This window comes from Ursus arctos, unplaced genomic scaffold (genome assembly GCF_023065955.2).
Source record: "Ursus arctos isolate Adak ecotype North America unplaced genomic scaffold, UrsArc2.0 scaffold_14, whole genome shotgun sequence".
NCBI lineage: Eukaryota > Metazoa > Chordata > Mammalia > Carnivora > Ursidae > Ursus > Ursus arctos.
Genome location: NW_026622808.1, coordinates 34,305,130 through 34,329,059, shown reverse-complemented (window position 1 = coordinate 34,329,059; position 23,930 = coordinate 34,305,130). Strand labels below are relative to the sequence as shown.

Sequence of the window (23,930 nt, the reverse complement as noted above, 5' to 3'; positions counted from 1 at the left end):
CCCCACCCCCAACCCCCAGGGGCTCTGCTTCCTCACCTGGGAAATACAGAAGCCACCAGTGAGCATCTTTATATCTGATATAGAGTATCATTCACACAAAAGTTGAAGACATTAACACAAATGTTGAAGAGGTACTCAGAGGAAGTTCATGCTGGTCTAAAACTGAGTCTCACACTCTAGGTTCAGGTCATTCTGGAGTATAACATATTAATTGTTTGTATAATCTGTGTGTGTGTGTGTGTGTGTGTGTGTGTATATATGTGTGTGTACGTTTCAGTGCAGGGAGGTTACAGAATTTTGTCCACCCTTCTTCCCTGTCTGATGGCAGGTGCAGAGAAGGCTGGGGATGTGGCATGAGCAAAGGAGTCCACTATTCTAAAAGGGGTCCCCAAAAAGCCACTTGTGACCTCCTAAGGCTCAGGAAAAATGGGCTGAAACTCACACAAGCCCAACTGTGCTACAGGAAGAGGGTATGCTTAAGATGTGAGCCCATCTCTCAGGAATTCCATCTCCATATATATATATATATATATATATATATATATATATATATATATATACACATATATATATATATAATAACTGTCAACAACTATTTTCTTAGTAGGTTCTTGATGAACTAAACTGCACTGGGGTTGAAGAGACTTCCTTGGTTCCTACATGGTCTTCCAACCAATCAGTATGGACTACAGGACCATCAAGACTCCATGCAGGGGACCAGGGAGATAAGGACAAGGTCCCTGTCCTTAGGGATCCGCTCTCTTCAATTGAATGAGTCCGAAAGGTGACAAATGATCATCCAAGGTGACTATGATGTTTTGAAAGAAGTACGTGCAAAGATCCAGGTAAGCTCCTATCTAGGAAAGCCTCCTTGATGGGGCTTGGTAGGAAGGCCACCCTTGGGAGGATACAGCATGTAGAGAAGCCTGAAGGGAAAGATGTGAGTTGTAACAACATGAATGAGGGGATAGGACATGGCTCTTGAGTCAGATGTGGGTTCTGGTCCTAGCAATGGCATTTCTTACCAATGCTGTTTCTTCACTGATCAAAACAAGGATAACCCATCAGGGCTGCATATGGGATGAGAGACAATATTTGTAAAGCACAGAGCATGTGGTATATTTTTAGTAAATAAATGCTGTCATAAACATTGCAGTGTTTCCTTTCGTGTTAACAAAGAGCAACACTAGGAGGTTAGGGTGTGCACATGGCTAGTGGGGACTGTCAGGGGACAGGGCTGGAGATGTGGGCAAAGGCCAGTTTTGAAGGGGCTTTGATGCCATGTGAAAGAGTATGAACTTTGTTTTTTAGGAATCATTCTTGAGACAAGAAATGGAAGAGAATGAGATTGGTTTTGGCCATGAGTTTGAGTTGTTTGTAAAAGGTAGGTACAAAAATCAAACAGGCAGCTAGAACTAGGCTAAGAAATTAATTTCAGCTCTTTCTGGCAGGCCACAGTGAATAGAGCTGACTTTTATTTTATTTTATTTTTTTAAAAGATTTTATTTATTTATTTGACAGAGACAGCCAGCGAGAGAGGGAACACAAGCAGGGGGAGTGGGAGAGGAAGAAGCAGGCTCCTAGCGGAGGAGCCTGATGTGGGGCTCGACCCCAGAACACTGGGATCACGCCCTGAGCCAAAGGCAGACGCCTAACGACTGTGCCACCCAGGCTCCCCAGAGCTGACTTTTAGTAAACGTTTCAGTGCAGGGAGGTTATAGAATTTTGTCCACCCTTCTTCCCTGTCTGATGGCAGGTGCAGAGAAGGCTGGGGATGTGGCATGAGCAAAGGAGTCCACTATTCTAAAAGGGGTCCCCAAAAAGCCACTTGTGACCTCCTAAGGCTCAGGAAAAATGGGCTGAAACTCACACAAGCCCAACTGTGCTACAGGAAGAGGGTATGCTTAAGATGTGAGCCCATCTCTCAGGAATTCCATCTCCACGTCCGGCTAGTACACTGGACAGACTTGGCATAGCAGTGCCCTCTCTTCAGCGGCAGCTGGAGGCGGCCCAAACTCCCTCATTTCCTGATACATAGTTTGCAAGTGCTCTCCCTTGCCATTTGCACATCTTGTACCATAGAAGAGACAACTATTGCTTGGCCATGGATTTCCTCTGTCATTCTTCCTCATTCCCTATCACCTTCCTCTAGGCCCCCAAAAGGTACCCTTAGCCACCCCAAGAACTCTGCTGAGAGAATAAGCCTGCAAAAGGGGTTTCACTGCCACTTCGGGAGTAATTCAAAAGCCATGATATGACAGAAGGCAAGACTTCATGAAAAAACTAATTTTACATGAACTCTCAGACTGAACACAACATAAAGATCTCTGAGCTCACAGTCTGCTTCCTCTAATCTATTCATGGACAGGACCAAGGGACAGAAATAAACAGACTTCAGGCAAAGAATAGAGGCATGGAAAAGTAGGGTCCCCAGTCCCTGGAAAAACCAACTGGAAATCCTACAAGGTCCCACTTCTGTACCACGTGACATTTCCCTGCCCATCTGCCATATGGCCCTCAGGAACATCTGCACAAAGGACCTACAGTTGTTTCCTGCATTGCTCTGTTGTGCCATTCCTCTGAGCCTTGACCCTTCTGGATGGAAAGCCAGATGGCTGCATGTCCCTGGGATGCCCCCTGGGGGCACATATTAGGGGTGATCCCAGGAAGCCCAGGCCCACCGTTGGGAGAAGGCTCTTTCCCTCTCTCTCCTTGGCCATCAGTAGATTCCTAATGACTGGTGATGGCACCCAAAACCAGAACAGTCCTCCCCCTGGGGCGCCTGGGTGGCTCAGTCGTTAAGCATCTGCCTTCAGGTCAGGGCGTGATCCCGGAGTCCTGGGATCGAGCCCCACGTCAGGCTCCTCCGCTGGGAGCCTGCTTCTTCCTCTCCCACTCCCCCTGCCTGTGTTCCCTCTCGCTGGCTGTCTCTCTCTCTGTCAAATAAATAAATAAAATCTTTAAAAAAAAAAAAGAACAGTCCTCCCCCTGAAGGCCACATGGTCTCAATTTTAAGGTCAGGGGATGTCCTTGCTGAGGAAAGTATCCTGATCAGAGAAGAGGTCAGGTAGGTAGGTGCCTGAAAATATACCTGTAGTCAAGAAGGCGTTCCATGAGGCGGGTGACTGAGGTCACAAAGGAAATGCCGGTTTCACGCCATGTTTCCTGTTCAACCTTCTCCAGCAGGCTATTGGTAGGAGGGTAGAGGAAACAAACACAATATACAATTCATGAGCCTTCCCTGGGCACCAGAGTGAGGTCCCAGAACCTGTGGGGCTTGTGATGGATCTGGAGACGGCAGACTTACCACACTGCAGTCTTACCTGGGGTAGGGCCCAAACAGCTGGGTTCTACTCCATGCAGCAGAAAGCAAAGACAAGGTGATTACTGAACTGGCAGGAACAGATGAGCATACTTTCCATTTTCCTGTGTAAGTTCCTAAGGATGCCAATGAACTGAGGAAGGGGTTTTAAAGCCCCGACCCTTTTGGTGTATGCTATGAGGTTTGTTCTGAAACAGCAGCTGAGTGAGAGCCCACTGAGGATGGACCTGGCTTTGCAGTTGGCTGTCTACCTCTATCACTGCTCAAGAGGCATCCTCAGCAAACATACAAACCAACCTTTCCACGTAAACCAAGAAAAAGGTTCTGACTAGTCTTGAAGGTCCAGTATGAAGGGCAGTTAGTGAGTCCAGGAGCTAGACCTAGTCATCTCCACTGTCAGGGGATGCTTCCCTGTGAAATGGACCAGAGCTGAGAGCTAAATTCCCAGGTCCTTTTCTCATTTGCCAGTCCGGGCTCCTGGTACCTCAGGGCAGCCTCTGGCTTCTCTGCCTTCTCACAGATCTCTCCTAGGGTACGATGACCTGGACTCTGATTGCTCCAGTGATCAGCCCGGGTCCAGGTCTCACTGCTGATTCCTTTCCACACTGTCCCTTACTCCCTGAAAGTCATGAAAGTCACCTGGAATGGTAGGTTGAGCTAGAGGCCCAGTCTGGCTGCTGTTAATGCTGCCATGACAGTGATGGTCTTCTCCACACAGTGTGTGGGCTGAGCTGAGGTTTTTGGGAAAGTCTGTGAGGGTTTCCATTGTGACCCATGTTACTAGAGAGAGAAGGCAGCACCATTGCTTTGGCCTCTGAGCTGTGTGGATGAAGCCACTGTGTCAGTACTTCCTAAACTATTCTACAGAGCTCTGCTGTCCTGGAGGACTGAGGAAGGTATTCTGTGAGCAAACAAGCCTGGGAAATGTTGGTCACACTCCTGTTGGAGAGATTTCACAACTTTCTTTGTATTGTAGGCTTTGAGAAGTCCTACAGTACAGAGGCCTGTTCAATTTTAATTGAATCTTTTCTGAACTGATTAGCCCATGATCCACTTATTTTCTTCCCCAGTATCTTCCCCAAAACACAAATTGGGAAATGCTGCTCCATGGTTCTCAGCAGCTTTCAGCCCTCAGACATGATTTAGAAGAGTTTATGAAACACTACTTGGTCAGGTAGTTAGTAACTGCAAGTTATTTGTGTGCTTTTTCCTTTGCAGTAAAATCATCCGTTAGTGACTTACGAAGAGATTTCTCTGCATTATTTCCACAATTAGAAACATTTTCAGCGAAAAGAACAATACTAAAGTATGGATTCATTTTCACAAATCATAATTATTTAAATTTCAAATAAATTCACATTTTATTGTGTGACTCATCAAGGAAGAAAGTGGGCAGGATATAGCAGAAAGATTACCCCCTCCTGAAATTGGAAGATCTGGGTCTTCCCCCCACAGACCTGTTTCTCACTGGTCATTCAACTGAGGGCATGCTAACACTTCCCTGAGCTCAGTTTTATCACCTCTATTCATCAGGATAATTTCTGCCCTGCCCACTTCACAGGTGTGTTGTGAGGATTAAGTAAGAAATGTCAACACATTTTGTATACTGTAAAGTTCTAAGTAAATGTACAGTATTATTACTGGAAAAATACATTACAGGCTTTTCTTCAAAATGGCACTTAAACAAAGAAAAATATTAAAGCTGGAAGTAATGAGTAAGATGGGAAGAGACTCCGAGTTAAGAGTCTTAAGATTTTGTTTTTTAGGAAGATAAAGTGTCCAACATCACTATTTATCTAGGAGGACCATGGCTCCCCTGAGTCCCTCCTTTGGACTTAGCCCTGTGGCAAGTCCTGTAAGGTCTCTTGGCCTCCATCAGTTTAAGACAGAAGCTATGAATGGTGGACCTAGGAGAACCCCCGACATCATTCAGCACAACCACCCTGTTTCACAAGCAGGGAAACTGGCCTGGAGAGTGGGTACAACTTGTTAAAGTCACAATACCCATGGTAGTGTTTTTTCCAAGCTGATTGTACCATCTTACAAACCAGGGATTTAATTTAACTTTTATCCTCTTAGGAATGCCAACATTGAGCCCTTGCTGAGTCCCCATGGGCTGTTTGCCCAACTGGATAGAGTGCATGCTCTGAAGACATATGATGACCCTTTTCCTACCAGCAAATCTAAGAGCTCAGAGTTAACCGCCTGTCTCTACCTCTTTAGTCAACTATGGCAATCCCTGAGAGAGCTTGCTGCCATAATGCCATCTTCCTGTTGACTAGGACAACCCAGGTCTCTCCTGATACCCACCCTCTGAAGCCTGCCCAGCGCGGGTTGCACCCCTTCATCAGCCCACTTCACCCCCTCCCTGAGGTGCCAGGGGTTGAAACAGCTTACAGCAGTCCGAAAAGCTCCCTGTAGCTCTCGTCACCTTTCCCTTCGGATACCATGCTGTCCAGCTTGTCAATCAGCTCGGCCTCCACCTAGAAGGAAGCAGAGACTTCGCAAACCTGAGCTGACCTGAGAGGAAGGATGGGAAATCCAGCTCCTGCCACAGGTGAGGATGTTGGGAAACTGCTTCCTGATTTTTTATTTTTTTTATTTTATTTTTTTATTTATAATGATTTTTTTATTATATTATGTTAGTCACCATACAGTACATCCCCGGCTTCCTGATTTTTTAACTTGTACCAAATAAATCCTAGGGAAGGCAGGATCTCATCTGTGGCACCAAGAAACCACCCTGCCTCCCTCGATTAGGAAGGCCTCCCAGTCCAGTGGTTTAAATAAAAGTTGGAACTTACACACCTCAGATACTCTTTTCCCAGTCTAGGGGCAAAAGGCAAGGATTCCCTGGAAAGAAAAGTATTTTGGATCCAAAAGAGGCCTTTGTCAATTTTTTTTCTATGCTTAAGTAGCCCTTTATTTATTTTTTCTGATGTAAAGTTCAATGATTCATTAGTTGTGTATAACACCCAGTGCACCATGCAATACGTGCCCTCCTTACTACCCATCACCAGTCTATCCCATTCCCCCACCCCCTCCCTTCTGAAGCCCTCAGTTTGTTTCTCAGAGTCCATAGTCTCTCATGCTCTCTCATTCCCCCTTCTTTTTTTTTTTTTAATGATTTTTTATTATATTATGTTAGTCACCATTCAGTACATCCCCGGTTTCCAATATAAAGTTCGATGATTCATTAGTTGCTATAACACCCAGTGCACCATGCAATACGTGCCCTCCTTACTACCCATCACCGGTCTATCCCATTCCCCCACCCCCCCTCCCCTCTGAGGCCCTCAGTTTGTTTCTCATACTCCATAGTCTCTCATGTTTCATTCCCCCTTCTGATTACCCCCCCTTTCTTTATCCCTTTCTTCCCCTACTGATCTTCCTAGTTCTTATGTTCCATAGATGAGAGAAATCATATGATAATTGTCTTTCTCTGCTTGATTTATTTCACTTAGCATTATCTCCTCCAGTGCCGTCCATGTCGCAGCAAATAGTTAAAATGTCCATGCTACCCAGAGCAATCTACACTTTCAATGCTATCCCGATCAAAATACTGATGACATTTTTCAAAGAACTGGAACAAATAGTCCTTAAATTTGTATGGAACCAGAAAAGGCCCCGAATCACCAAGGAACTGCTGAAAAGGAAAAACAAAGCTGGGGGCATCACAATGTCGGACTTCAAGCTGTACTACAAAGCTGAGATCACAAAGACAGCATGGTACTGGCACAAAAACAGACACAGAGACCAATGGAACAGAATAGAGAACCCAGAAATGGACCCTCGGCTCTTTGGGCAACTAATCTTTGATAAAGCAGGAAAAACCATCCGGTGGAAAAAAGACAGTCTCTTCAATAAATGGTGCTGGGAAAATTGGACAGCTACATGCAAAAGAATGAAACTTGACCACTCTCTCACACCATACACGAAGATAAACTCCAAATGGATGAAAGACCTCAATGTGAGACAGGAATCCATCAAAATCCTAGAGGAGAGCATAGGCAGCAACCTCTATGACATCAGCCAAAGCAATCTTTTTCATGACACATCTCCAAAGGCAAGAGAAACAAAAGATAAAATGAACTTGTGGGACTTCATCAAGATAAAAAGCTTCTGCACAGCCAAGGAAACAGTCAAAAAAACTAAGAGGCAGCCCATGGAATGGGAGAAGATAGTTGCAAATGATGCTACAGATAAAAGACTGGTATCCAAGATCTACAAAGAGCTTCTCAAACTCAATACACGAGAAACAAATAATCAAATCATAAAATGGGCAGAAGATATGAACAGACACTTTTCCAATGAAGACATACAAATGGTTAACAGACACATGAAAAAATGTTCAACATCATTAGCCATCAGGGAAATTCAAATCAAAACCACGCTAAGATATCACCTTACGCCAGTTAGAATGGCAAAAATTGACAAGGCAAGAAACAACAATTGCTGGAGAGGATGTGGAGAAAGGGGATCCCTTCTACATTGTTAGTGGGAATGCAAGTTGGTACAGCCACTCTGGAAAACAGTGTGGAGCTCCCTTAAAAAGTTAAAAAATCGAGCTACCCTATGACCTGGCCATTGCACTACTGGGTATTTACCCCAAAGATACAGACGTAGTGAAGAGAAGGGCCATATGCACCCCAATGTTCATAGCAGCATTGTCCACAATAGCTAAATCGTGGAAAGAACCGAGATGCCCTTCAACAGATGACTGAATTAAGAAGTTGTGGTCCATATATACAATGGAATATTACTCAGCTATCAGAAAGAACGAGTTCTCAACATTTGCTGTGACATGGATGGCACTGGAGGAGATAATGCTAAGTGAAATAAATTTTTTTTTCTTAAAAATTGTTCATTCGAAAGACATTGTGTGAGTAAAATACATTTGGTTAGAACTTTACCCTCTAGTCAGCCAGTCACAAAGGAAGCCTGCTGCAGGGCTAGTCCTCACGGTAATGGCTGACATGATTCTGATTTGAGCAAGTTATGAGTCTTTCCTTCAGAGATTCTCCTTCAGGATAAAATGCTCCACTATTTGTCCACGTAGGACTTAAGCCCTTGGGGCTGCTGCCTCTGCCACTGCCACTGCCTCATCACTGAGGCCCTTGCATTTGTTACTGGATTCCTAAACTGTAAGGAGCAAGACTGTACCTGTTCCCACCACCCCACTGATCTGCAAGGCATTCAGCAGTGCTCAGCCACGTTTCTAATAAGCCTCCCTGGATTTACTCTGAGGTGAGAAATTAGCTGTAAGTGATGTGAGATAAAAATTTTTTAAACCCCTAATTAGCCTTTAAAATGTGGTCTTGTAAAAAAAATGTGGTATTGTGGTATTATATATAGAGATACTTCATATAAACAAAAATGGCATGGCTGCTTTTAATGATGAGCTATAACAGAAGCATTTTCTCACTTCACATAGAGCCAAAGAGTCTTAAGGCAATGAAGTAATAAAAAAATAATTGAATTAGGAAATTCATCGAAGGCAATTATGGCTTCTGAAATCCCTTCAGCAGAAAATGAGAATGGATGAATAAATACGGTCCTGTTTATAGTGGTCTGCTACGTGGCCAGGATGGAGACTGTCATACATTTATGTCTGGCCTGATGAGTCAGCTGCTTGAATATGCATTTCAAGAGAAAAGAGGAAATCTGAGACCAGGGGTCCTTAGGGATTGATGCCATCTGTATTTCTCTGTGTGGAGAAGAGGCTTCAGCAGGGACATTCCTGGGGTCATGTAAAGTCAGGGAGAGTCAAGCCCAGAGGCCAAGGTCTCTCATTCTCAGTTCAAATCTTGTCTTGTCTTACTGAGACAATCAGCTGGCCACAAGCCTCCCAGGGAAGAAGGGTCTGTTTATAACAGGAGATCTCTCTCCACACATGCAGGTACAGGTAGATTGTATTTTCCAGAACAGGGCAAAGGTGGGTAGGGTACCTGGAGCAGCAGAGTATAACAGTGCACACATGGGTGCAGCAGTTCCCTGGAGTTCTCAAAATGGGTCCCTGGGCCAGCAGTATCAGTTATCACGGATGTCATTAGAAATGCAAATTCTCAGGGTTCCTGGGTGGCTCAGTTGGTTACGTCCAACTCTTGTTTTCGGCTCAGGTCACGATCTCAGGGTCGTGAGATTGAGCCCTGCTGAGCGTGAAGCCTGCTTAAGATTCTCTCCCTCCCTCTCCCTTTGCCCCTCCCCCACTTGCATGCGTTTGTGCTTTCTCTCTCAAATAAATAAATAAATCTTAAGAAAACAGATGCAAATTCTCAGGCTCCCAGTGGATCAGAACTTTGGGAAGGAGAGAGGCAATCTGTTTCAAACAAGTCCTCCGGGTAGTTCTGATACCTATTCAAGTGTTAGAGCTTCTGTGTTAGGCAAAGGAGCTGGTGATGGAAGGCTATGGGGACATTACTTCATCACCCTCTGCAGTGCTGATAAAGGAAGAAGTTATTAGGAGAAACTGAGAAATCCAAAATACAGAATGCTGAAGATCAATGTATGCAAAACCAATGTCTTTAAGTCAAATGAAATGCTAAGTTCTTCAAATATATCGTGTCATAATTGGTAATACAATTTCAGGCTTGCAGAGTTACTTTTATTCTATGGAACCAATATTCCTGAAGTGACAAGTGACACCTTGTTACTCATTCGTTCAACAAACATCTGTTCTGTGACAACACCTGCCTACTTCAGAACAAGATATTCACCTCTTTCAGCCTACGTTTCCTCGCTTATGAAGCAGTAACAGAGGTTAACAGTCCTCTTTGGTGTCCCTGTGCCCTAGCTCTTGGAAGTGCTCCATGAATGTTAGTTTTGATTTTTATCTCCATGAATCTAGCATGTCTCAGGTACCACATTGGGTTCTAAGGAATAAAAGCACAAGAAACAGCCCTGGTCCCCAGTAGCTAGCTCATTGACAGAGGAGGGAGGGACAACAGCTCACTCAGCTCAGCACGCTCAGTGCTTGGGACAGGGCACACAGAGAGGGTGGCCTGCAGTCTGAGAAATCAGTGGACAGCAGTGTTTTGAGAAGTGCTGTTGTAAAAACTTAAGGAAAGCTTTTGCTCTTTGATCCAGCAATTACAGGTGAGAAGTTTACCTAAGCAAATAATTAGGGATGGATATTTTTTTTGCAATATTAACAACAAAAATCTGGAATGAACCTAAGTTTCTACAACTAGGAGCCTGAATAAAAACATAGTGGTCTAAGCCACTCAATGGAATACTCTGTGGCCTCTAAACTGACAATGCAGTACCAAGGAGCATTAACTGACAGGAAGAGACAGTGATGACAGGGTGCTACTAAAAAGGGGAGATTAAAAGTCAATACACACAATGGTCCCCCAAACCCCAATATACACAATGACTCAATTTTTTAACTTAAAAACCTCGATGTATGGAAAAAAATTCTAAAAAAGACATACCCTGCCTCCCACCCAAGTTACTAGTATAGCAGGATTACAGATTAAATTTTTTCATGATTGTTTATTACAATATTAATTTTTCTACATTAAATAACTACTGTTTTTATAATTAGAAGAAATATTTTTAGTAGGTGGGAAGAAGTAGGGGAGTGATTAACAGAGCCAAAGCTGTGGAAAGCACAACTGGAATCAAGAAAAAAGTCATTGAATTTTGGTGATTAGAAGGTTATGGGTGGGGGCACCTGGATGGCAGAGTCGTTAAGCGTCTGCCTTTGGCCCAGGGCGTGATCCCAGTGTTCTGGGATCGAGCCCCACATCAGGCTCCTCTGCTAGGAGCCTGATTTTTCCTCTCCCACTCCCCCTGCTTGTGTTCCCTCTCTCGCTGGCTGTCTCTGTCAAATAAATAAATAAAAAATCTTAAAAAAAAAAGAAGGTTATGGGTGATCTTGAAGAGAGCAGCTTCAACAGAAGTGGGTATGCAATACACACTAGACTGGACGGGTAGGAGGGTGGGAACGGAAAGGGGGGATGCAAAAAGTAGACCACTCTTTTACAATATTTGATAGGGAAGCAGCAGCAAGATTTTTCTAACCGGCGTTAACAAGGTTTACATGACTTGCTAGATATCAATTATTCACAACAGTCTTTTATGGGGGAGGGGCAGAGAGAGAAAGGGAGAAAGAAATCTTGTTTTTTTTTTTTTAAAGATTTTATTTATTTATTTGAGAGAGAGAGAGAGAGGGAGGGAGAGAGGGAGGGAGAGTACTAGCAGGAGAAGGGGCAGAGGGAGAGGGAGAAGCAGACTACCTGCTGAGCAGGGAGCCTGATGTGGGGCTTGATCCCAGGACCCTGAGATCATGACCTGAGCTAAAGGCAGCTGCTTAACCAACTGAGCCACCCAGGCACCCCTGGAGAAAGAGAATCTTAAGCAGGCTCCACACCCAGCACATAGCCCGACATGGGGCTCCATCTCACAATCTCATGACCTGAGCTGAAATCAACAGTCAGACTCTTAACTGACTGAACCTCTCAGGTGCCCCATGACAGTCTTAATGAGGGAAAGAACACAACTTGACAGCTGAGTCTTAAAGTGTGAGACAAATGAGTTCCAAGTTAGTCTTCCACAAAGGTAACCTTCTTTATTGGGTAGTAGCAATGGGGGAATGCAGCCTAGCCCCTCTTTTAACAGACTCCGATGACTCATGGTGCAGTTCTTCAATGCCATCTACTTCTTGGTAACTAGGTTCTCTCATCAGGCCGTTGTGAATTTTTCACAATTAGAAGGCTGTGACAACAGAAAAGCAACAATTCTTTTCTGTTTAAAGTTATTATTTCCCAAAGAAATAAAGGCATTAGAGCTGCACACTCCAAAAATGGATTCTTATGTTAAATGCTATTTACCTATGATAAAGAGCATCTATAAAAAACCTAGAGCTAGCGTTATACTTAACTGTGAAACACCAAATGCTCTCCCTGAAGACTAAGAGGAAAGCAAGGATGTCTACTCTCATCACTTCTATTTAACACCAGACCAAAGGTCCCAGTCAGTGCGATGAGGTAAGAAAAAAAAAAAAGGAGCTTCTGGGTGGCACGTTTGGTTAAATGTCTGACTCTTGATTTCGGCTCAGGTCATGATCTCAGGGTTGTGAGACTGAGCCTTGCGTTGGGCTCTGCACTGGGTGTGGAGCCTGCTTAAGATTCTCTCTCCCTCTCCCTCTGTCCCCCTCTACTTGCACCTGTACACATTCTCTCTCTAAACAAAAAGAAAAGGAAAGGAAAGGAAAGGAAAGGAAAGGAAAGGAAAGGAAAGGAAAGGAGGAATATACAGATTAGAGAGGAAGAAATAAAACTGTCTCTGTTTGAAGGTGATAGGATTATCTAAATAGAAAATCCCAAGGAATCTCCAAAAACCTTCTGGAACTAATGAGTGAGTTTAGTAAGGGTGCAGGAAATAATATTAGTATACAAAACAATTGTATTTCTATGTACTAGCAACAAACAACTGAAAAATAAAATTTAAAAATAAAAATAATTTATAATAGCACCAAAAAATAGGAAATACTTACATATAAATCTAACAACATGTACAAGATCTGTGTGCAGAAATAGTGAAAGAAATAAAAGAATATCTAAAAAAATGGAGAGACACATTGCCTTCATGGACTAGAAGTATTAAGTATTACTAAGATATCAATTCTTTCCAATGTGACCTCTAGAATACAATGTAATCTCAATCAAAATCCCAGCAGGAATTTCTGCAGATACTGACATGCTAATTCTGAGATTTAACAGAAAAAGGAACTAGAATGGCTAAGACAATATTGGAAAAAAAAAAAAAGAACAAATTTGGAGATTGGCACCACTTGCTTTTAAGGCTAACTATAAAACTACCATATCAAGACAGTGTGGTGATGGTAAAAGATAAGACATAGATGGAAAGACTAGTGAGTCCAGAAAGAGAACCTAACACATACGGTGAACTGAATTTTGACAAAGAATAGTATTTTTTTCAATAAAAGGTGTTGGACAACCATGTGGGAAAAAGAAAAAAAAAGAGTCTGGACCCATACTTGACATCTTTATACAAATGTTACCCCAAAATAGGTAAGAGATCTAAATATAAAATTATAAAATCTCTAGAAGAAACACAGGAGAAAAAATTTGGTCCTGGCGTAGGCAGAGTTCTCAGATATGATCCCCAAAGCATGATCTATAGAAACTGGACTCCACAAGAATTAAACATTTTTGTTCTGTGAAAGACACTGTTTGTGGTAAATGAGAAGACAAGCTAAGGACTGGAAGGAAATGTTTGTAAATCATATTCAACAAAGGACTGACATCCAGAATACATAAAGAACCTTCAAAACTCAACAATAAGAAAACATAACCCAATTAAAAAATGGACACAAGTTTTGCATAATCATTTCACCAAAGAAGATATCACGATGGTAAACACACACACTAAAAGATGCTCAACATTAGTCATTAAAGAAATGGAAATTAAAACTACCATGATAGGGGCGCCTGGGTGGCACAGCGGTTAAGCGTCTGCCTTCGGCTCAGGGCGTGATCCCGGCATTATGGGATCGAGCCCCACGTCAGGCTCCTCCGCTATGAGCCTGCTTCTTCCTCTCCCACTCCCCCTGCTTGTGTTCCCTCTCTCGCTGGCTGTCTCTATCTCTGTCAAATAAATAAATAAAATCTTAAAAAAAAACAAACTACCATGATATACAACTCTATCTATCAGAATGGCTAAAATAGGGGCACCTGGTGGCTCAGTTGGTTAAGTGTCTAACTCTTGGTTTCAGCTCGGGTCATGATCTCAGGGTCCTGGGATTGAGCCCTATGTCAGGCTCTGCGCTCAGTGGGGAGTCTGCTTGAGGATTCTCTCTCTCCCCACCCTCTGCCCCTCTTGCCACTTGTGCTCTCCTTTCTCCTCTCTCTTTCTCTCTCTCTCAAATAAATAAATAAATAAATAAATAAATAAATAAATCTTTAAAAAAAAAAGATCGGCTAAAATAAACACATAAAGAGATGATATCGAATTCTGGTGAGTATACGGATCAACTATAACTCTCATGCAATGCTGTTGGGACTTCAATATAGTATTGTTGCTTTGGAATAAAATTTGATAGCACCTTATAAAGTTAAACATACATTTACCACAATATCCAACAATCCTATTCCTAGATATTTACCTAAGAAAAATGAAAGTTTATATTCATACAAAACTTGTAAAGAAATATTTGTTAGCAGCTTTACTCATAATCAACAAAAAGTAGAAATAATGCAAATGTCTTTCAAATGGTGAATAAACTGCAATGGAATACTACTCAGCCATAGAAAAACTGACACGTGCAACAGCATGGGTGAATCTCTCGATGGCATTATGCTGAGTGAAAGAAGTCAGTCTCAAAAGGCTACAGTCTACATGATTCCATTCACATGACATTCTGGAAAAGGCCCACCTGCAGGGGTGGAAAATAGATCAATGGTTGCCACAGGTTAAAGATAGGGGGAAGGTTTGACCACAGAAAGGTAGCAAGATGGAATTTTTAGGAATTTAGAACATCTTGATTGTGGTGGTAGTTACATGACTATGTGTTTGCCAAAATTTATAGAACTATAAATCACAAAGAATGAATTTTACTGTTTATAAATTAAAAAATAAATAAGAATTTAAAAATTATTGCTTGCCTAGTCTGCTCCTCACTGTTATAGTCACTCACTTTAAGATCACTGGTTCATCCCAGAGTCACAGGGTTGGAAGGGAGCTTAGTGGGGAACTGGTACAGTCCCCAACCCAATACAGAAATTTCCTAGAGTCCTCCTGGGAGCGTCTGCCTGAGAATCACCAGCAAAGAGGAACTCCCCACCCCCTAAAGCAGGCCAGACTACACTGGACAGTTCCTGTTGCTAGCAAGTTACTTCTTTTATTAGCTGGAATCAGCTTCCCTACCACTGATCCCTACTGATCCTAGTCTTATTCCCGGGAGCTACACATAGATAGGCAGGGGCCATCTCCTCTACCTTAGAGGCAGCAGAAGATTTGCCCAGAGGCACAGCCTGAAGCTATTTAGTCAGAAGCTAGGGGCTTATACCTCCTGGACCCACCACTCTGTGCAGGAGTCTGTGAAATTCTGGGCTACCCTGAGCCATGAGAAGTCATCTGGTCTTGGTTCTAGTCCTAGAAATGCCTGGACCATGCACCAGAGAGGAAGGACATTATGCTCCTAGGGCCCTCTCCTGAATGAAGCTGGGAGGTTACAGTCCCAAGCCATTCTCTTCTTGAACAGAAAGTTTCTTTCTAAGATGTTCATTTCTTTCCTGTGATTCTTTTCTGACCTCTAACTTCATAAAGAAAATCCACAAATCGATTCTGGCTGCCAAGCAAGGGAGAACCCTTGAACAGGATTCAAGATGACCAAGCTATAGTCTATTCCCACTGGAACCACAGTCTGGCCATTTGGATCACCTGCCTGGACAGAAGGGGTCCATCCAGAGGAGAGCACCCTGAACACTGCCAGGTGTTGTCTTACCTGTTTGAAGTTGCCATTTTTCCTCTGCTCCCAGTCCATCATGTCATGAAAGATGGGAATCATGATATTCCGCACTTCTGGCTGTGGGACCAGCGTCACACCCAGAAAAGGACCAATCATTCCCGGAATAAAGTGGATCTTATGTTCACCTGAACAACAAAACCCAATAGATATTAGTTTATGCTTTCTTTGCTCCTTCTGTGGAAGCTTCCCATGTGGGGCCACAATACATACTTTCAAATGACCTGGAAGCAACTGAGAACAAAGCAAGCTCTCCCGTATGGCTTTCTGAGATACTCCTTTTCTTGGCTTTTTAGAGTTCATAGATAAAACTGGCCCAGCCCAGCTAAAACAAATGTTCAACAGGCAAAAACTACCTTTCCAAAGAATTTATGGGAGGTTTAGCAAACTACCTGAAAATCATTCTGAAGTCAAGGAACAGAGTTCACTACTTTAGACAGAATAGGATTTCTGAGTAGCCGTATGATAGTTTCAGATTGTCCCGTTCAGTGTTTATTTAGCAAGGAAAATCCATATATTTCTGTTTAAACACAATGCACCATCCCTGCGGTTTCTACCGCTAGCCCAGAGGAATTTAAGTGGTAAGATGTTCACAGCCCCTGGCTGAGCCGCTAGAGACCGGAAGTTCATGAGCCCCTTCACTGCCTGTGCTCAAGTACACCCAAGAGGCCTCCTCCTGAGTGAGCGTGAGCCTCCTGCACAGCCCTGCTCAGACAGAATGGTTCAGGGACTCTGTCTGTACTCCTCCCCATCCTTGCCCCTTGTCTTCACATTGTACTTCTGATGGAAGCACTACATCTACTCAGACCAGTTCAGCACATCTTCCAACATTCTTAGGCGGTCTTTCCATGGGAAGTGGGTGATGCAGGTTTCCCCCTGACTGGCCTCCAATCTGGGGCATGTTCCCAGAAGGCAGGGCCAGTCCTGAGGACTGTGGGACAGAATTTTTCTCTTCCTTGCCATGGTGAAACGGAGTGAGCCATCTTTTAGAGCTCCGCTTTCAGTCCTTCAAAGACTGTAAAGGAGACAAAGTATGGGCCTGTATAATGATTGCTACAGCCAAGTAAAGTCAGTTCTTGAGGACCAGAAAATGCCATTTACACCAAAAACAAAAGGGGGGGGAAAAGAGGCGGGAATGGCTTTATCAAGAAAACTTGGCATCTTTTTTGATTTCTTCCATCGTGAAAGCCTATCTAAGGAGCAAATGTTAGCCCTGAGGCTGACTCTACATATTCCAATCTTGGTATTTGGTACATTTTGTTAGTACTTTGTGTTCCTGGGAATTTCAGAGTCAAGTTTAGAATTAAAATCTATACCCTGGCTATGCTGGATGCAGGGTGTAGGAGTACTGAAGCTGGAAAGCCTGTTTGGTGAAATGTATCCCCACTCACAGGGAAAGCCCTAGTGTTCGCTGGCAGGAATACCTCACATCTTGTTTGCTGCTTCCAGGGTTAGTGACTGAGATGGTTAACGGAGGACTGTAAGATTTTATGACCATCATTCCTAAGGCCTCAGAGCCTGGGCTCAGTTAAAAAGAGTAACAGGAAGAGTAACGGCTTCTCTAGCATCCCGAGAGGCCACTTAGAAGCCTATAGTACCAAAGGATGGCTCTCCTAGTCACCAGGGCAATCCAAGGATTCTACCAAACACTCTGACAATTTCAGATCAAAAGCCCTGGATATTAGAGAAGTTGCCGAAGCAAAGGGAGCTAAAATCAATTTCACCTAGGGGCTGCAATCCCCTTCTTGCATGCAGGCCTCATGCAACTGGTGGCAGAAACCTGATTTGCATGGTCTGAATACCAGACACCCAAAAAGTGTTCCATTATTTATGAAAATGAATAGCTGCCCTTGCTCATGTGCTGAGTATCTCCAAGTTCTCTGCTTCTGAACACTTATCATGATGAACACGGAGTAATGTATAGAATTGCTAAATGACTATATTGTACACCTGAAACTAATATAACACCGTATGATAACTATATTGGAATTAAAATGAAAAAAAGATCTATGCTTTTGAGCCTGCAACATCTGCACTGGGACATGAAGGGTACAGAAGATCTTACCCGCATGAATTCTTAAGCCGGGAAAAACTCCTAGAGCCTTTATATTCTTCTCCTTTTGACCTCAGTTCTCAAAAAAGGGAGTGTGCATATGTGTTACTGGGGTCTTGCTTCTCAGCCTAACTCTCCCTGCCAAGAGCTCTGTGCACATGTGCTGGACCATCCGGATGAGGTGTTACATTAAAGATATGTAAAGGTCTCTTAGGTTTGAATTCACATCCATAAAACCTGGGAGAAGTTATTAGTCTTGTCACTTTTTATTTGGCTATGCAATATGTGGAAGGGAAAAACAGGGAGAAAAGACCTACCCAAATTCTGCCACATGCTGAACAGTTCATAAGCCATCATCACACGCATGTCCCCATACCTGGAAATAGTTAACACAGGAGTCAGCTTTTAGTGGGAGAAAGTTCAGGAAGGCAGGGCTACAAACCCAGTAAGGCTAGCACTTCAGCACTGTTTCTAATGCTTCCCCCAATACTAAGTCATTTGGCTCTCAATTGAACTCTCACACTTGGCTCCTTGGGAAGCTACCCAGTGAGAACCTTGTGGACTTCTGAGGAGCCGCTCATTGAAACATAGCCCCATCTGGGCATGTGGTAGGGAGGTGAAGAAGAGACATATGTCTTACTTATCTAGAATCTTCTTCCTCTTGGCTGAAGTGATGATTTCTAGCTGAAGGCTTGGCTGATTTATGAACAGAACTGCCAGGCTAAAATAAGAATTCCACACCTAGAGAGACAGAGAAAGAGAAAACATGTGACAGCCTGAGTCCTTAACCTTGCAAAGAGAGATTCTAAATATATGTATGTAGCACAGAATTCATTTCACAATTTTAAGATCTTGATTTTTTTTCCTTTTTAAGTATCTTTGCAAACAGAACTTTTTTTTTTTTTCTTCCTTGACTCCTTGAAACCCATAGTGTTGATTCTGGCCTAGAAAGCCTACTCCTGGATGTCTGGCTCCCGGCACTTCCAACAGGGGCACTCTTAGGTTATATTCTAGTCACTATCAAACTTGGAAGTGGTTCAATACTATGAACATATTAATAGAACAAAAAGCAGTGAGCTTGCCCCAGCTCCCAGTTGCCCATCTGACACCTAGCTGAGTCCTTCTCAAATTCCTGAACTGAAAAATTGTGAGCAAAATGAAATGGTTGGTTTTAGTAAACAAAACAAAACAAAAAAGCCCCAGAAACAAAAACAGTGAGCTTGTTTTTTGGTTTTCTAGTGTATTACAAAGATAGTGATGTATTTCAGGAGCTCCTACCTTAAAGTCGAAGTCCGTCTCTGTGAAATTCTTGTGTAGTGCGGAAGACAGGTACTGGACAGTAGTGACTATAATACTGCAGTAAGGGAACAGAGCATTGGTGGAGTTAAAAGACTAACAATGGCATCTGATAGCTTAGCATCTCTGATCCATGAGTAAACGTCTTGAATACAACTTGCTCTCATATAAGATGTGACTATAAAGGAAAGGGTAGATGGCACAAACCTCACAAAAACCAGTCCTGGAGAAATGCCCCATAGTTGGCAGTACAGCATAGAACATCAGTGGGTTCTAGGCCTGGCTCTGCCATTACCTGGCCTTGGTACAACTGGGCCCCAGTTTCCCTGCCTATAAGAGGGGATGGGGGGGAATTAGTTGGTTGTTTAAGATTTCCTCCAGTTCAAAGAGTGATTCTAGTATTTTGAGGACTTCTGGGTAATGAAGGTATGACTACCAGAGGACTTACAGTATAATTTTATTATTTTACTTGATAATAAGGGTTTATAATGATTAAATCCCTACTGTTGTCACATACTATTATTTTTATCTACAAGTTATTTTTTTTCAGCCTTTGGTCTAGAATATCACTCTCAATTAGCCTGGGTACATATAAGCAGCAATGGGAGGCTGGCTTGCTAGAGCAGAGAGCACAGATTAAAGTAGAGAGGAAATGAAGTGGGACAGGCAGGTAAGGGTTTGATTACAGAGGGCTTTGGGTGCCTGGCAAAGGAGCTTACATCTAACACTGAGCACCCTGGCTTTGGCGCAGAAAAGGGGCAAGGCAAAAACAGTGCATTAGTGAGACTAGTCCACTGGCACCGGAAGTGACAAATTTGAAAGGTCTAAAAGCCTTACAAGAAGAGGCTGTTCCTGTAGGATGGGCTGAGGGCCCTGAAGTATTCCGAGGAGAGCTAAGAGATAGAGACAAGAGAGAAGGGCGCCTGGGTGGCTCAGTCGGTTGAGCGTCTGCCTTCAGCTCAGGTCCTGATCCCAGGGTCTTGGGATGGAGTCCCACACTGGGCTCCCTGCTCAGTGGGGAGCCTGCTTCTCCCTTTCCTCTCCACTGTGTGCTCTCTCTCTGTCCCTGTCATTATCTCTGTCTCTCTCTCTCAAATAAACAAAATAAAATCTTAAAAAAAAAAAAAAAGAAATAAGAGGGAGTCAAATGGGAAATCCACTATTTGAGGAAAAACATGTGCAACTTTGTTTATAACCATTCTTCTGTTCTGTATAAGATGTCTGCAGTTTTGAAAAAAGAAAAAAGTGCCCTATAAAAGGTACAAAGTGGAGACCACAGTGATACCTTGCTAATATATCTAACATAGATAATATCACTACACTCTGCATAATGCCAACATAAAAAGCAGATCAGGGTGCCTGAGTACCTCAGTTAAGCATCGGACTCTTGATTTCAGCTCAGGCCATGATCTCAGGGTTGTGAGATCGAGCCCTGCATTGGGTTCTGTGCTGGGCATGGACTCTGCTTGGGATTCTCTCCTTCTTCTCCCTTTGCCCCTCCTCCCCCGCTCTCTCTCCCTCTCAAAAAAAAAAAAAAAAAAAAGCAGACCAGTGGGAGAAGGCAGCAGGCTAGAGACTGGAGGCCAAGTGGCCTTCTCCCAAGTGGAGGGAGACCAGATGAGCCAGCACCTTACCACCTGTATCACTTGTCCAGTTTGCCAATTAGAAGCACAGGCTAGAAATATGAATGGAACAGACAATCAGGGGGAAGTCTAGGAGTGAATTCTGTTGCTGGAGTCAGAAGTGGTCAGAGCCTTACAGCCAGGTCTCAGGTGGGTAATTAGCACTAGCTGTGGGAGGCAGGCAGTGTCTGGCAGGCAACAGAAATCAAATCAAGAGGAGGGCTTGGGATAACTGCCTAAAACTAGAAAGCAACAGAGGCCAGTGGTCCATGGAACAGGCCTCCCTCAAGGAGGAACCTTTTCTGGGTATTATTATTTCACATCCTTTACACTCCTTTTCTGTCCTTACCATGACATCTCTGCCAGGCACTTAAGACTTCATTTTGAACTATCTTTAACACTTTCTTCATCTTGAACTTATGGTAAATTATCAAGTCCTACTAGTAGATTGTGCCTCCAAACATTTTTCAAATTTATCCTCTCTTCTCTGTCCCCATGGCCTTGGCAATGATTTCCGTCTTGCTTTCTCTCTCTGCCACACACACACACACACGCACACTCTCCTGAGTCTGAGAATAGCTCTGTTGATGCTGGTGCAGGGCCCTTCCACACTCACTTGCTTGTAAGAAGTCTCATCACCATCCAGTCCCGAGGGAAGACACTCATCTTCATCAGGTTCCGGAACACACAGAAAATCTTCAGCAGGAATTCCTGATCCAGCAGGAAAATCTGATGTGAGACACTACCACTACCACTACAGCATGCATTTCCTTAACAGGGCTCTCCTGACCTCTAAACCATGACAATGGATGGGACTAGTGGGTTAGATTCCAGTTCCCTTTGTGAGTTATTTTCTTTTAGAGGCCTGTATGACAGTGAGATCTAGGCACTCTCTCAGGCCAGGTGGGAGCAGATCCAGACTGGGTAGAACAGAGGCAGCTCTGTACCCTGAGCCCAGTGCCTAAAGCCCAAAGCATAGGGAAGGCTACAGTCCAGGGGAACTGGTATCCAACTGGGTATGTGGGTCTCATTATTTGGGGCATGGCCCTTGATCACTTGACTATAAGAACCTGCTTTTTGGGGGATGCCTGGGTGGCTCAGTTGGTTAAGTGTCCGACTCTTGACTTTCGTTCATGATCTCAGGGTCCTGAGATTGAGCTCTGTGCTCAGAGCGGTGTCTGCTTCTCTCCCTCTACCCCCCTCGCTCCCCGCTCACATGCTCTCTCTCTCTCAAACAAATAAATAAAATCTTAAAAAGAACCTGCTCTCTTGCATGTTAAGAACATATTGACAGGAGAAGCATTTTAGGAATGGCAGAGTAAAGACCTCCAAAACCTGCTCCTCTATGAAAGTAATGAGAACACTGGCAAAGCAGGTTAAACAAAGGCTTGCAACAATCCAAGGAGTGTTATTCAAGAAAAATGGTTGAATCTCAGGAGAACAGTGAACTTTGTTGCCCTTTAGCTTGTCCCATTCCCGTTCCATTCTTCTTCCTACCTCCGTGGTATATCCTTGAAAACAAACAACCATAGAACCACAGTGGTAGTGAGCTCCCCTCTCCCCAAATTGCTACTTTTCCATCTGCCTGGCAGCAACCTGGGAAATCCCCATTCAGAGGACTTATCTGATCTGACCCAGAGCTCACTCAGTGAGAAGAGCCTTTTACTTAGGGCGTATATGGGAAAAAATCAGCCAAATAATTTAACATCCCAGCTGCTTAAAGCAGCCATATCATTAGGGCATCAAGAAAATTGCCAAAAGACTTAAAAGAAAAATCTGGGTTGAGATATCTATAGGGGACTTTGAAAACTCTGTCATATTCCTGGTAACCTATAAGTCCACACACATGTTCAGGGCTGTACATATTCTCAGGAAAGACTTGAGAAGCCTAACCTCTCGCTCTGGCTGACTTTGAGGCTCTATGTGAAGCAGGAAGTGAAGGCTAAGGCGGTAATGTAAACTGCTGGAGCACTGAAGGTGAGCCCCAACACACATACAGATACTTAGCAAAGTATCAAAGACTTACTGACTTAAGGCATTTTTTTTTTGGCTTGATGTGAATATTTTCTAACGTTTTTTTTTAATAATAATTTTTTATTATGTTAGTCACCATACAGTACATCCCAAGTATTTGATGTAAAGTTCCATGATTCATTACTTGCATATAACACCCAGTGCACCATGCAATACGTGTCCTCCTTAATACCCATCACAAGCCTATCCTGATCCCCCACCCCCCTCCCCTCTAAAGCTCTCAGTTTGACTTAAGGCATTTAAAGAAATTTCTGTCCAGGGATTAGCTCAGTGGCTGCACACAACAACGAATACAGACATTAAAGAATTAGTCCAAGAAAGTCACTAAATAAGCTAGCAAACAGATATCAATAACAACAAAACAACAAAAAGCAACAACAACCACCCCTGGAATGTGGTGGGGGATCTGATTTCTAGAGTTGCTACGTTATTTAAATTGTCAAGTTTTTAACAAAAAAATTATAATATGTGAAATTAAACATGAAAGTATGACCCATAAACAGGAAAAAAAGAAGTCAATAGAAACTTTACCTGAGGTAGCTCAAATGTTGGACTTACTAGGAAAAGACTTTAACTCAGCTGTTATAAATAAGCTCACAGAACTAAAGGAAACCATGTCTAAAGAATTAAAGGAAAGTACAAGAACAATATCTCACCAAATAGAGAGTATCAGTAAAATAGATAGAAATTATTGTAAAAGCATCAAATAGAAAGAATTTAAAAGTACCATAACTGTATTGTAAATTTTGCTAGAGGGGCTCAACAGAGATTTGAACTGTCAGAAGAAAGAATCAGCAAATTTAAATGATATGTCAACTGAGCTTATCCAGAGGAACAGAAAGAAAATGAAGAAAACCAAACAAAGCATGTAGGATACCACCAATTGTAAAAACGTACAAATAATAGGAGTGTCAGGAAGAGATGAAAGAAAAAGAGGAAGAGATTTTGAATAAATATTTGAAGAAATATTTTAAAAATTTCCCAAATTTGATGGAAAAACCCTTTAATCTACACATCCAAACAGCTCAATGAACTCCAAATAGGATAAAATCAAAGAAATTTATATATAGACATATCATAGTCAAAATGTCAAATGCCAAAAACAAAGAG

At 43.0% G+C, this 23,930-nt stretch overlaps 1 protein-coding gene across 2 annotated transcripts in view; it reads right to left on the bottom strand.

Moving 5' to 3' along the window:
* Nucleotides 1–23,930, bottom strand: part of DOCK3 (dedicator of cytokinesis 3) — a 569,026-nt gene that overhangs the window by 35,952 nt on the left and 509,144 nt on the right. For both annotated transcript variants that reach the window (XM_057311740.1, XM_057311742.1), the window contains 7 exons: nt 21,403–21,497; nt 19,147–19,222; nt 18,509–18,609; nt 18,186–18,244; nt 15,795–15,943; nt 5,720–5,805; nt 3,092–3,187 (listed from right to left, as the gene is read on the bottom strand). In XM_057311740.1, the coding sequence (XP_057167723.1) occupies nt 3,092–3,187; nt 5,720–5,805; nt 15,795–15,943; nt 18,186–18,244; nt 18,509–18,609; nt 19,147–19,222; nt 21,403–21,497 (662 nt within the window). The remainder of the gene's footprint in view (nt 1–3,091; nt 3,188–5,719; nt 5,806–15,794; nt 15,944–18,185; nt 18,245–18,508; nt 18,610–19,146; nt 19,223–21,402; nt 21,498–23,930) is intronic.